Below are 12,310 nucleotides of genomic sequence, written 5' to 3' on the forward strand. Positions count from 1 at the left end.
CCAAAACTTAGAAGATAAACTGAATCCATATAAATCGAGTGGTTTAATCTAAGTCTTTTGAAGAGATATGATCCTTTTATATGATGATCAGATATTTAGACTTTTATTTACATATAAACAATAAATGAAATCACATGTGGCAAACCAAACATGCCACGGAAGCTCAAACATGCGAGAACCAATGAGGTTTGTTCCGGCGCATGACTTGTGCACAAGATTTGTATTACCATTACTACATGCAATGTGCTCTATATATGTGTTTATATGTGAATAAAAGCCTAAATTAATTCTGTTTATCATAAAAAGCAATTGTATTTTTTCACAAGGCTTGGATTAAACCGCTCAATTCATATGGATTCGTTTTACAATGCCTTTACAACATTCTTAGTTTTTCTAAATTTCAGTTACCTGAACTTTTAATGGAGGGACAGAAATCTCTCAGGTTTCATTAAAAATATCTTAATTTGTGTTTTGAAGATTAGCCAAAGTCTTGAGTTTGGAATGACATGAGGATGAGTAAATGACAACAGAATTTACATTTGTGAGATAACTAACACTTTAATAGTGACTTTGTAAGCAAGATTATAGACACAGAATAAAACAGTGAAAACAACAGCAGAGATGAAGCTACAGAGCATAAACTGCAGTGTGACAACAAAAAAGCAGGACATCTTACATAGTGCTGCTCATACTCACATCAGCCCCCAGAGACGGCTGCAGGTCAGATTCTGCTGTAGGACTCAGGTCTTGCCTCATTACCCAGATGGGTTCTTTGGGCTCGTCTGGCGTGTAGGGCGAGCGGACCGTCCTTGTCTTCACTTCCTCTATTGCCTCTTTGATGTCCTTAATAGCCAGTGAGATTGCGTCTCTCTTTTCACGACTGCTCCTCACGACTGGAGCTGGCTCTTCTGAGGGACTTTTGGGGGGCATCTCTCCGCACTCTCCTTCATTTATTGGCTCTGGGGATTTGATTTTATCCATTTGACCATGGGATTCTGACTCGGTCCACTCTTCTTCATCGCCATCCTTGTCCAGGCCCATAGCGACACGCTCCAGGCTCTGCGAGCTCAGACTCTCCTTCACCTCTGCCACAATCTGGTCAATGTCCTCATCCTGCTCGCAGCTGTCGGCACGGGGGTACGGGGCAAACTCTGCTTCCTTTTCAGGGCTGTCCGACTCTCCGTCGGATCGCTCGTCATAGTGGTGGAGCCTGGACCCAACAGCCTCCTGCTGCTGGTACAAGTCACGGTCGAAGAGTCTGAAGTCTGCCCTACGCTGTTGTGGAGTCTGCCCTTCAGCTTTGGTTGAGGGGCCATCCGTGATCTCCTCGTAAACATGCTCCTGAAGGGTGTATTCAGCATAGGGCTCAGAGTACGGCTCATCTTCTGTTGATCCACCTTCACGGGCCTCTCCTGCTCCAGTGGGACTGCGGTACATGGGTTGAGTGTAAACATAATTGGAGTAGTTGGGGTTTAGCGTCTCTGCATCATGGGGCCTCTCGGCATTAGGCAGGGGCTCTCGAGGTAGGGGCGGTGGCTGAGGTGGGTACTGGGGTTGGAGGTAAGCTGGACCACCATGCTGTTGCTCTGACTCTGCACTCTCGGTGTACTCCTCTGCTTCCGGGCGCAGTGGGATGCTGTATGTGCTTTCGTCTTCGGGCTCTGCTTCAAGGGCCATGACTGCATCCCCCTCTGCCCGGTCTGTGTGGTTGTGGAAGCCGCTCTCAGTGCTGGCGGATCGGGCCAAAGCGCTGCCACCATCTCCCTCGTCTTCCTCAGCTTCTTCTGGCTCTCTGGCGGGTGGCATGGCTTGCGTAGGGGAGATGAGATGCTGTTGATGTTCCAGCCTGTGCTGTTCGGCTCTCTCAGCATCTCTCTGCTGCCTCTCCCGCTGTCGCTGTCTCTGTTGCTGTGCCCGAAGTCGGGCCTCGTTGTCCCCCTGTCTGCGGTAGCGTGTCACTGCAGGTCGTGGTATGGGCTGCTGAACGGGTTGCTGTTCGGTATCACCATCTTCCGCTGGCCTCCTCGCGGCACGTGTGCGGTTCGTCCCTCCGTTTGATCCCTCGTACCTGCGGTAGCGCGGGGCCCCCTGCTGTTGGGACTGGTAGTGGTTATTTTCCGTACCATGGTTGCTGTGGTGGTTGCGGGAGCGACCGGAGCGGGAGCTGCCATCTCCGTTTTCGTGGCGTCTACGGTGGGATGCGGGGGGCTGTTGGCCCTCGGGGGCTCTACGCTCCAGGTCTGCCTCAGCCGCCTCTCTTAACTCCTGACCGTGTGGCGCCTCCTGGTGGCTCATGATTGGAAGAGGGGGAGGTCTACACACAGAGCATTACTTCTCCCAGCAGGGCTCCACTCAAGCACGACCTGCAGAAAAATGAACAAAAAACAGAAATAAACCTTAAAACGCCAACAACTCAGTAAGAAAGATAAATGAAGCAGTCCATTAAAGGTAAACTCAGTAGTTTTCCTTTAGGTACATATAAAGAAATGAATAGTACTTTTTTCCATTTAATAAAAAAGCATAAATAGCATAAAAAAGATGATAACATAAAAAATATAGGCTATAAAGAAGGCTCCAGTCATATCATATGCCAAATACAAAATGCCATTAAACTATCAGTATGGGTACATGTCTGCTCTTCATTAGATTCTATAATGTTTTCCAATAAGAATTAAGACTAATTCACCTTCAATCAAATTTCTGAACAATTACCAGGGGAAAAAATCCATCATTAACCTTGGTAGCTGATGTTTTATTCATAGTGACATTTACTATGCTACCACATATCAAGATCAGCTGCCTCTGTAGTTGATGTACAAAGATTATGTTGCTTATATAATACTCATAAATGCTTCAATCAGTAAAGACCTAAATTCAGTCAAAATCTATGAAACTGAAGTAATTATGTATAGCAGTAGAAGTATCTCTGCCTGTGTTTACTAAGGGCTTTATCACCACGCAAATGCTAGAAATGCATAGAGCAGCAGAAACCCCCAAGCCTCCACTTTCATACCTCTTATAACTCTCATCAACATCAGCTGAGTCGGGATGCACCGCAAAACAAGCTCAATAAGATAACACAATCATTTTAATAAGAGAATTCATATTCAAACCCCCGTCAAGCTATCTGACCAGTCATGTTTACACATTAACCTCTTCACTTTTTTCATATCTGAATGAGCTCCTGAGGGCATTTTTGTGCATTTGGTACAAGTGAAAGACAGCACTATTAGACTCGACTATGTGACCTACTTCTGCAATTCATGCCAGAAAAGTGGGTGATACACTGCCATGAAGAGGTTCTCAAAATAGGGTTGGGGCGAGGATGGTCGACCAGTCAGCCAACAAAGTACTAGCTGATCAGTCAAATTAACTTTTTTTTTTTTTTTTTTTAAAGTAGCTTGCAAATTTCTAGTGGTAGTGCTCTAATGGGGATGATTAAGGATTTTTCCAGGTTCCAAGTTAAGCTCAATTGACACATTTGAGGTACAATGTTGGGTGAAGTTTATATTTTTATTAAAGCAATATTAATTATTGAGCTGTAAACCTGTAAATAAAATTGTAATTTGGGATAACTTCACACAGAAAAGATTAGTATGTTTTTTTTTTTTTTTTTTTTTACATTAAAATCAGGTTAACACACATATTGGGCCCAGGATAACAGCCAATTATGTTTTTGTCTGAGCTATTAATAAAAAAAAAAAAATCTATATATAATATATAATTCATATTTTTGATTTTTATATATATATCATTCTTATCATTTTAGTTGGTAGAATGTGTAAGTAAAGGCTAAATTATATTTACATACTATACTCAAAACCAAGAAGACCCATTCTCTCACAACGGATCAAGTATCGCGATACGCAAGTGGACTCTTTTCTCATTCTGTTCCCGCTTTAGTTTATAAATAAACCCACAACTAAAGGAGTGGGGGCTCTAACTCTGACGCTTCCACTATCAACATCTATGCAATTTGAAAAAGAGGTGGCTTCATCTGCATGATATTTTTTTTTTTTACTCTTTGTATAGCAGTCGTTCATTGTAAATGTATTTTAAAAGTAGAAGATATAATATATAAATATTTATAAAACAGTTAGCTCCTGTCCTTGATTCTGATTGGTCAATAGCTGTGTTTTATTCACGATAAAACAGGCTGCGACCGCTTAACCCAACGGTTCTGTGTATCACTACACAACACCCTTAACAACCACTCTTAGCAATGTAAACATGTTCTCAATTGATATTGTTCATTGAAGCTTACTGTATTATGTAGAAGAGTATTGTGAGAAAGAGACTGAGTGAGCGAGTTTATTACCTGCATTCAGATTTAGCATTTTCCTTCAGCTCAGTCCTATGTTCATAATAAAATATCTGTTTAAATGTCCGATGTATTATCCTGTCCTTTTAACAGTTAAGGGGTTTTCCCGTGACTGACAGCGCTAGTCAAAGCATTTGTTCCGTTTTCACAACAATTCAGGCTTTTCAATGTAAAAGTCTTCACTACTGACTGACACACTCATACAGTCTTTGCCGCCATCTAATGGCGTAATAATGTAACTTCTGTTGCTGTTCACAGTCAGGGACTATATTTTGCGGTGGAAGGAAGGCCTTTGGTGAAAGTTTACTTCATGAAAGTTGCATTGATACATATTTTTGGCTTTAATATTTGTATTGTGTGGTGGCCGTTTTATAAAAGCAATAAGGTACTCGAGGCTAGTGCTGTATCGTGAATAAGTCACGGCTGAAGGGCGTTGTTAGGCACGACGCAAATGATACAGCACAGCCTTGAGTACCTTATTGTTTACATGAAATGTAAGATATGGTATATATGTAGGGCTGTAACCACCATAGACAATGAAATGGCCAAACTGTCCCCCCCAGTATTTGATATTCCTGATGCTTCTCTGCTGTACTCCATTATGCACTACTCTGTGGCCATGTATACACTGCAGCTAAATTTGGTTGTCAATTTACCTTTTAGTCCTTAATCCTGTTCAGTACACACACAGTTCAATATTTTACGGGAGTGACAACCGAATTAACTCATGAAAAATGCAGGTAGTGACAACAAAATTTAGTACAAACATTCTTCGCAGTGTGTACAGAACTGAACTGAACAACTATTTGTTAATGACGTACGACTAGAGAAATGAAAGATGAGAGACAAGAGATACATCTCTGATGCATGTTAAAATATGTATTTTAATGTGCATCAGAGATTTATCTCTTGCCTGTATGTGCTGTGCAAGAAATCACAGAGAAATAGGAACAAGCCTGACTGTTGACAGATCTTGAAAGCAAATCAGCGAACAAGAACAAGCCAATAAAAACTAAATGAATGGAAATACTTTACGCTGAAAATAAGACTGAAATATCGCAACCTGCACCTGCTCACTTTAATAACACCATAAACTCGATCTCTGTATGAGCCACACTTAAACAACAACCCCAAAATGGCAACACTGCAAGAGCGCTCTCTGTGAAGCAGCCTTTAAGCATTGTGATCTGTACACACATGGAATGATAATTTAGGGGACTCATTGCCGTATTTAAATGCGGTTGTCACTCCCGAAACTTTACAGTGTGTATGTGGTTTGTTAGGGTAAATATGTGCAGATTTTAAAATATTATTTGCAAATAGTTTAAATTGATTACTTAATAACTGCAGTTAGACCTACAACTTCTTTTAACATTCTTATTTCTTTTTCTTTTTTCCTTAAACCCCTTTCAATCCTTTAATTATTTAATTCCTTAAAAAAAAAAACCCAAAAAAAACAACTACCGTTAGGTGTGCCTTCCCCCAAGCACAAAATTGAAACTCTGCCTATGTTTTTGTCCAAATGTCTTCATTAAATACCAACATTTTGACATTTTTGGAGCATCGTCATGGGTGAGATTTTGAAGCAGACTTCCATCTGGAAAGACAACGCTGAAAAGAAGCTGTGATCTTATATTAATCAACACAAACAATTAGCCACACTTTTATTCATTTCCTGACAGCTTACTTAGAATGAACAGCAGTGTCTCTAAGCCTCAACCGATGAGAAGAAGAGAGAATGACAGAAACATGCAGCAGCATACGGCCTACTAAAACATGAGTCACCGCTGCAAATATGACGTCTGTTTCCATGCATGGCGGTGTATGGCATGTTGTTAGAGATATCATGTCAGAAAGAAGTCACGGTGCTTGTGTTCCTGTAAGGTGTGATCAAAAGTGATGGTGCGCATACCGAACCCATCAGAAAGCAGCAGTAATTGGTGTAGACATGAGAAGGTGAGGGAATGCCAGAGGAAATGAAAATGACAGCAAGCCGCCTCCTCCTCCTGACTTCAGCTCAAAAAATGTACAAAATCCTGAGGGCAAAAACCACCTTGATGATCTGAGTCGGAGGCCAAAAAAAAAAAAAACAATAAAACATCTGTACATGCAAATACAGGTGCCCACACAAAAACACACACAATTGCCAATGGGGTAAGACATTTTTTTTTAATTTTTTTCTAAATTAATGAATTAAATTTATCTGAAAACAAGTCCTATTATCTTACACAGTTTTGCTTGTCCTGTAAGTAAATCTTTTTTTGAATATGTTTTTTACTGGAAAACAATTTATTTTAAGTATATTTTCTGAAATTATTTACAGTGAATTGCTTCTAAAGTTTTTTACCTTGTTACATTTTACCTTGTTTTAAAGACTTTTTTTTTCTTGTTTTAAAGATACGATTTTTTTTTTTTTACTCGAAAACTGGACAGAACACAACAGAACATAACAATCTGCCAATGGTTAGAGAAAAAAATATATTTTTTAAACAAATTAAATTAATTTAATTTTAAATACAGTAAAAAGGTATATTTCCTTAAATTACTTCACAGTGATTTGCTTCTGATGTAAATGTAAATGTATTTTTTTTAAACTGGAATATCAGACATAAATAAAAGTTCACAAAATGACAATTTGCCAACGAGGTTACAAAACACACATATCATTTTTAATAAATTTAGTTTAAAATATATTTTCTGAAATATACAATTTTGCTTGTCAAATAACTGTGTTGTTTTAAGGAAGTTTAAATTTTTTGTTAAATGAAAACAAGACACTAATACTGCTTCATAAGATTGTTTTTGGCAGTACACAGAGGAAGAAGCAGCTCCAGTTGCTGTGGTGAATCCCCCTCCCCAGCCCGATTAGAATGGTGTGTTCAAAGACTGCAGAAAAATGTCTGACTGCGAAAACTTCCAACTCCTCTACTCTCTAAGCAACTGAGTCACTCAGAATCCTTCCTGGAGACATCCCAATGAGAATGAGAGAATGAGAGAGAGAGAGAGAGAGAGAGAGAGAGAGAGAGAGAGAGAGAGAGAGAGAGAGAGAGAGAGAGAGAGAGAGAGAGAGAGAGAGAGAGAGAGAGAGAGATTCTTGGCTTGGGTGAGTCAGGCAAATCAATCAACATTGGACTGACAGACCTAACAATGTGATCCCAGAGGGATGATTGTTTACCATTATTGATTTTGCACACACAACATCTCAGAGAGTCACAGGGTAACTCCTTCCTCTCCAGTAGCCCAAAACAGATGGGCTCCACTGCATTTTGCGACCTTTTTTCCTGCCAGTGCGAATGAATTTTGTTAGAGGTCGCACTGGTGCTACTGTTGCATATGAGAAACATTAAACGGCAAATGCAGCAAAAGCAGAATGAAACAGCACCACTAGTTTGAACTGGGCCACATGGACTATTTATCAGAGTAATGTATTTGTGTAAATGTATTTACTCATTGACCGATCTCAATCACGCCACCACTACTAAACAGCGCTGTGAGATCCAGTGAAAAGTGTTTGAGTTCAGCAGAGTTCTCTGATACAAACCACAAATGTCTCTGTGATTTAATCTAAAGCTAGATGAAGCAGCGATGACATTCTCAAAAACACTAATGTGGAAAACAGGAGAAACATTGTACCAAAACGATCCAGTTAGAAGGCTTTTCAATCCACAAATCACCAACATTTACCATAGATTTACTGTAATAACACTGTATAATAATGTGGCAGAAATGTGGGCTATACATTGTATCACATTTTATTATATTATTATTAATGTAGACATGTATTAAATAAGGAACGGAAACCGACCACCCCGGTGCTACCGAAGTGCCACTACTCTCAAATGTTAGCCTGGAGCCCTGATCTACCAGCAGTGACTAACTGGATCATGATAACTAGCTTTGTATTTGACAAGTCCCACTACAATTTCTTGCTTTAAGAAATCCATTTCAAAACCATTTCATGAGTTTTTTTAAGAGTGTGACATGTAGCAACAATTTTCAGTTATCAAACACTGCGATACATTCTGAAAATTCAAAACCAACAATGCTAATGGATCAGCAAAGAAAAAAATAGACATTTGGTCTGGTCAACAATAGCTCCAATGAATGAAAATGCTGTGAAAAACAGCTGTAGGCTCTACAATTACTATATTTACTCATTAATTTCTGTTGAGGAAAGAGCAAAATGCCCACATATCTCCATCAAAGAACAAACTTACAGAGCTTTAGACAGCTAACATGTGTGCTTGCCAAAACCTCTAGATATTATGCAAATGAGTATTTGAAAATAACCCTGAGAAGGTAATATCAGTCGTACGAGCAGCGTGGGCTGAAACCAGCATGACTGTGAAAGCTCACCTGAACTACAAAGAGACAAGAAGAAGACAGTCTAAAAATGTGCTGAAGGTCACTGATGAAAGTAGAGGAGCTGGCAAAAGCTGGGCCAGCTAACAAAAAGGACTGCTGATACAGAGGAACACCATGCCATTTTCAACCATCGCTCTCTCTCTCTCTGTCTGTCTGTCTCTCTCTCTCTCTCTCTCTCTCTCTCTCTCTCTCTCTCACACACACACACATATAGGGTTCTCACACCTCAAGTCTTCAGAATGTGTGAGGAGCAGGTTTAATCAGAGGGTGTTCACAGCTCTCTCTCCCACTCAGTTCCCAGTGGAGGTCTCACTCAGTGGCTTACCCACAAGGACAAATCAGCATGGAGTCTACTGCTGCTTTCAGAAAACATGATGAGATGATGAACCATGTGTTGAGATTCCAGAAAATCACATTCCAAATTAGTCATTGTTTTGTGTACCAGTCTAAACATCTTTATAAGAAGAGAAATTGAGTAGAAGAGAAGATATTCTCACACATACAATTTTGCAGCATTAATTATAAATTATTTATCTGTACACACTCTGCACATTATTTTTTAAATTCATGTGCCCTTGTAATCTTTAATCAAAATAACATCCCCCTCACAAAAGCATCTCTTCTCTTCTCTAATGACATTCACTGGTGCAAGGGTGAGACAATAAACCCTCCAGCAACCTGTCACTGACATGAGATTGCAGCAATTAGCAAACAACAACGATCCAATCAATCTCTGACAAAAACAAATCCCACCCTAATTTTTTCCTTGTTAAAGAAAATGTTTCACTCAAATATGTCACCATAAGAAGAAAAGACTAATTGCAATTTCTTTTTCATGAAGACTTTAAAGCCTGTTTTCAGAGAATGCATTATGAAGTGTTTTTGTTTTGTTTCATTGGCAGATTGTTTCTACTTGTTTTGAAAGGATAGTTTAAAAATGTTGTTCTAAATAGGGTTGTCACAATCCCAAAATTTCAGTAGTCGGTACTCGGTACCAATACCGGTCAAATTTCACGGTTCTTGGTACCAATTTTGGTACACTGTAAAAAATGACCGTGATTTTAACGGTAAAAGACTGTAAAAATGCTACGGTGAAAAACAGTTAATTGGTTTACAGAAAGTTTCCGTATTATATACGGTGAATAACTTTAATAGATCTAATGGTACATTTAATGTAATTTTACGGTAAAATACCGTTAAATTTAGTTTTTGGAAGTGAAAAATAAGTCATTGTATAATTTAAAGTGAAAAACCATAAATTGACATTCCCACAATTCCCTGTGACGCTTCACATTTGATGTATTTTTGTTAAAATAACTCTTCTTTCTTCTTAGTTTTTTTCTAATCAGTTATGTAAATTAGGGTTTTATGCTAAATCTAATATTGTTAAATTAATGTTTATTGCATTTTTAAAATTTCATGTGTGTTACCATGATGGTGTTTAGTGTTTGTGTGAATGACACTGTGTGCACCTTCTATATATTAGTATTGTCCTTCTTAGATTGTGGAAAAGCTGCTTGTGATAAACTTTGATTCATCATGTGACTCTCATCACTACTGTGTTTGGTGGTTGTCAGTGTATTACACAGGAACAAAACAGATATTAGTACTTCAATAGGTTGTTTTTTTTTCACGTTGCTACCGTGTTTTTTACGGTAAAGTTCTGGCATCCACAGCTGCCGTTTTTTTACTGTAAATTTTACAGGGATTTTTTTTACAGTGTACCATAACAAAAACTATTGTGAATATTTTAACTATTTTTTTATTTAACTATTTGAAAATTAAATATATTAAATGAAATTGGTTCATGTTTAATGCTATTAATAGTACAATAATACATTAAAACATTAAAATGTAGCCTTTAAATATTGTTCAGTTAAATAAACATTGCTTTACAAAATTGTCACAAGTTTGTGTTTTGGTTTGGTTCTGTTCTGTTCCTTTTTGCCTATGTTCCTGCTCCTAGTTTGTTTCCATGGTTACTGCTTATGTTAAAGCACCTGTCTCTAGTTCTGTTGATTAGCTGTCCTGTGTATATCGGGCCCTCAGTTTGTTCAGTTCTTTGTCTTGTGTTGTTTTTAGTGCCACATGTTTCTTTTGTGATCATCTTTATTGTGGATTACCTTCGTTTTTGTTTATAAATAAAATGCTGTAATTAGATCCCCTTCTCCTCATTTTGCCTGAACTGCTGTGACAGAACACAAGACCAATTGAAATCATGGATCTAGCAGCTGCCTTCATTAATCTTTCCTAGGAAGGACTTCTTCTGTGGGAATACTCCATCCACTTTTGTGAGTTGGCTAAAATCTCCAAGTTTGATGACACCAGTTTGAAGACCATCTATTGGGCTGACACGCAAAGCTGCCAGTGGGTGGACTTGCCAGAGATGGGGAATATCACTTGGAGAAAGTACGTCCTCACCAGTTTGGATTCTGCCTTCACGGTGGTGATGGTTCCATGGACCCAAACTAACACCAGCCAAGGACCCAGAGCCAAATCCATGCCACGAAGCCCAAGCCTGAAGCCATATCCATCCCATTGGGGTTATTAGTGGAGCTGGATGACGAAGATTGGCCTATAGACTGGGATTCGGCAGAGCCAGTTCACACCCTTGTCCCCACCCATGAACCTATACCTCCTCTGTTGGTCCCATCTGTCTGGATGGATGTCCTGGTGTCATCTGAAGTCCTCCCTCCTCCACTGGTCCCATCCAGCCTTCAGTCTCCTTCATCACCCAGCTTCAAGCCTTTGTCGGCACTGGTTCCGCCCAGCACCAAGTCTGTTTCGTCGCCCAACACCAAGTCACCTTTGTCGCTGAAGGTCACACCCAGCCTCCCTCTCTCCCGATCTCATTACTCGGCCCCGTCTTCGCTGGTTCCCTTCAGCCCTTCGGTGGCTCCACTCAACTGCTCAAAATTTAGTCCTGACAATTATATCGCTAATCAGAGGGGAATGATGTAGAAGCACCTAACCCTGGTTGTTAGCCTAAACTTGACATAAACTGTAAACTTGGCCCTCAGATCTGTTTGGTTGATTGGAATGTTGTTCCAGGATCGACAAAGATCCAGGAACATGTTGTACTTGGTGAAATCACATTCACCTATCAACCACACGGCAAACGCTATAATATTTTTTCGTATACAATTTACTTTCTTTGTTTAACAGTTCTATCTAATAACGTATTAGATAGAACTGTTAAACAGATTAATAACTAATAAAGACGGAGAATGGGAGGGCTGTGCACTCAGGCTCTGGCGTTCTCAGCGCTGTCAAAATAAAAGTCCGGTGCGCCGTCAAAATTAAAGATTGAACCAGAGCGGCAGGACATAAGTCACGTCAACTGACATTGCAAATGCAACTAGAAAAATGGTCCTAGGGAACATTTAGCTCTCGGGGAGTTCCTATAACTACATGGTGCTAAAGCCCCATTCCATCCATCCATCCATCCATCAGTCCATCCATCCATCCATCCGTCCATCCATCAGTCCATCCATCCATCCATCCATCCATCCAACCAACCATCCATCCATCAGTCCATCCATCCATCCATCCATCATTACCCTGTTATTATGAAATACATATAATATATCGTGTTTTAAGTATATTTAGCTATTAGTAAAACAA

The 12,310-nt window shown here is 39.6% G+C and overlaps 1 protein-coding gene across 5 annotated transcripts in view; it reads right to left on the reverse strand.

Moving 5' to 3' along the window:
* apba1a (amyloid beta (A4) precursor protein-binding, family A, member 1a) overlaps positions 1-12,310 on the reverse strand; it is a 69,927-nt gene that overhangs the window by 21,391 nt on the left and 36,226 nt on the right. For all 5 annotated transcript variants that reach the window (XM_051893111.1, XM_051893107.1, XM_051893109.1 and 2 more), the window contains one exon: positions 697-2,363. In XM_051893111.1, the coding sequence (XP_051749071.1) occupies positions 697-2,295 (1,599 nt within the window). In that variant the 5' untranslated portion in view covers positions 2,296-2,363. The remainder of the gene's footprint in view (positions 1-696; positions 2,364-12,310) is intronic.

This window comes from Ctenopharyngodon idella, chromosome 5 (genome assembly GCF_019924925.1).
Source record: "Ctenopharyngodon idella isolate HZGC_01 chromosome 5, HZGC01, whole genome shotgun sequence".
Lineage (NCBI taxonomy): Eukaryota > Metazoa > Chordata > Actinopteri > Cypriniformes > Xenocyprididae > Ctenopharyngodon > Ctenopharyngodon idella.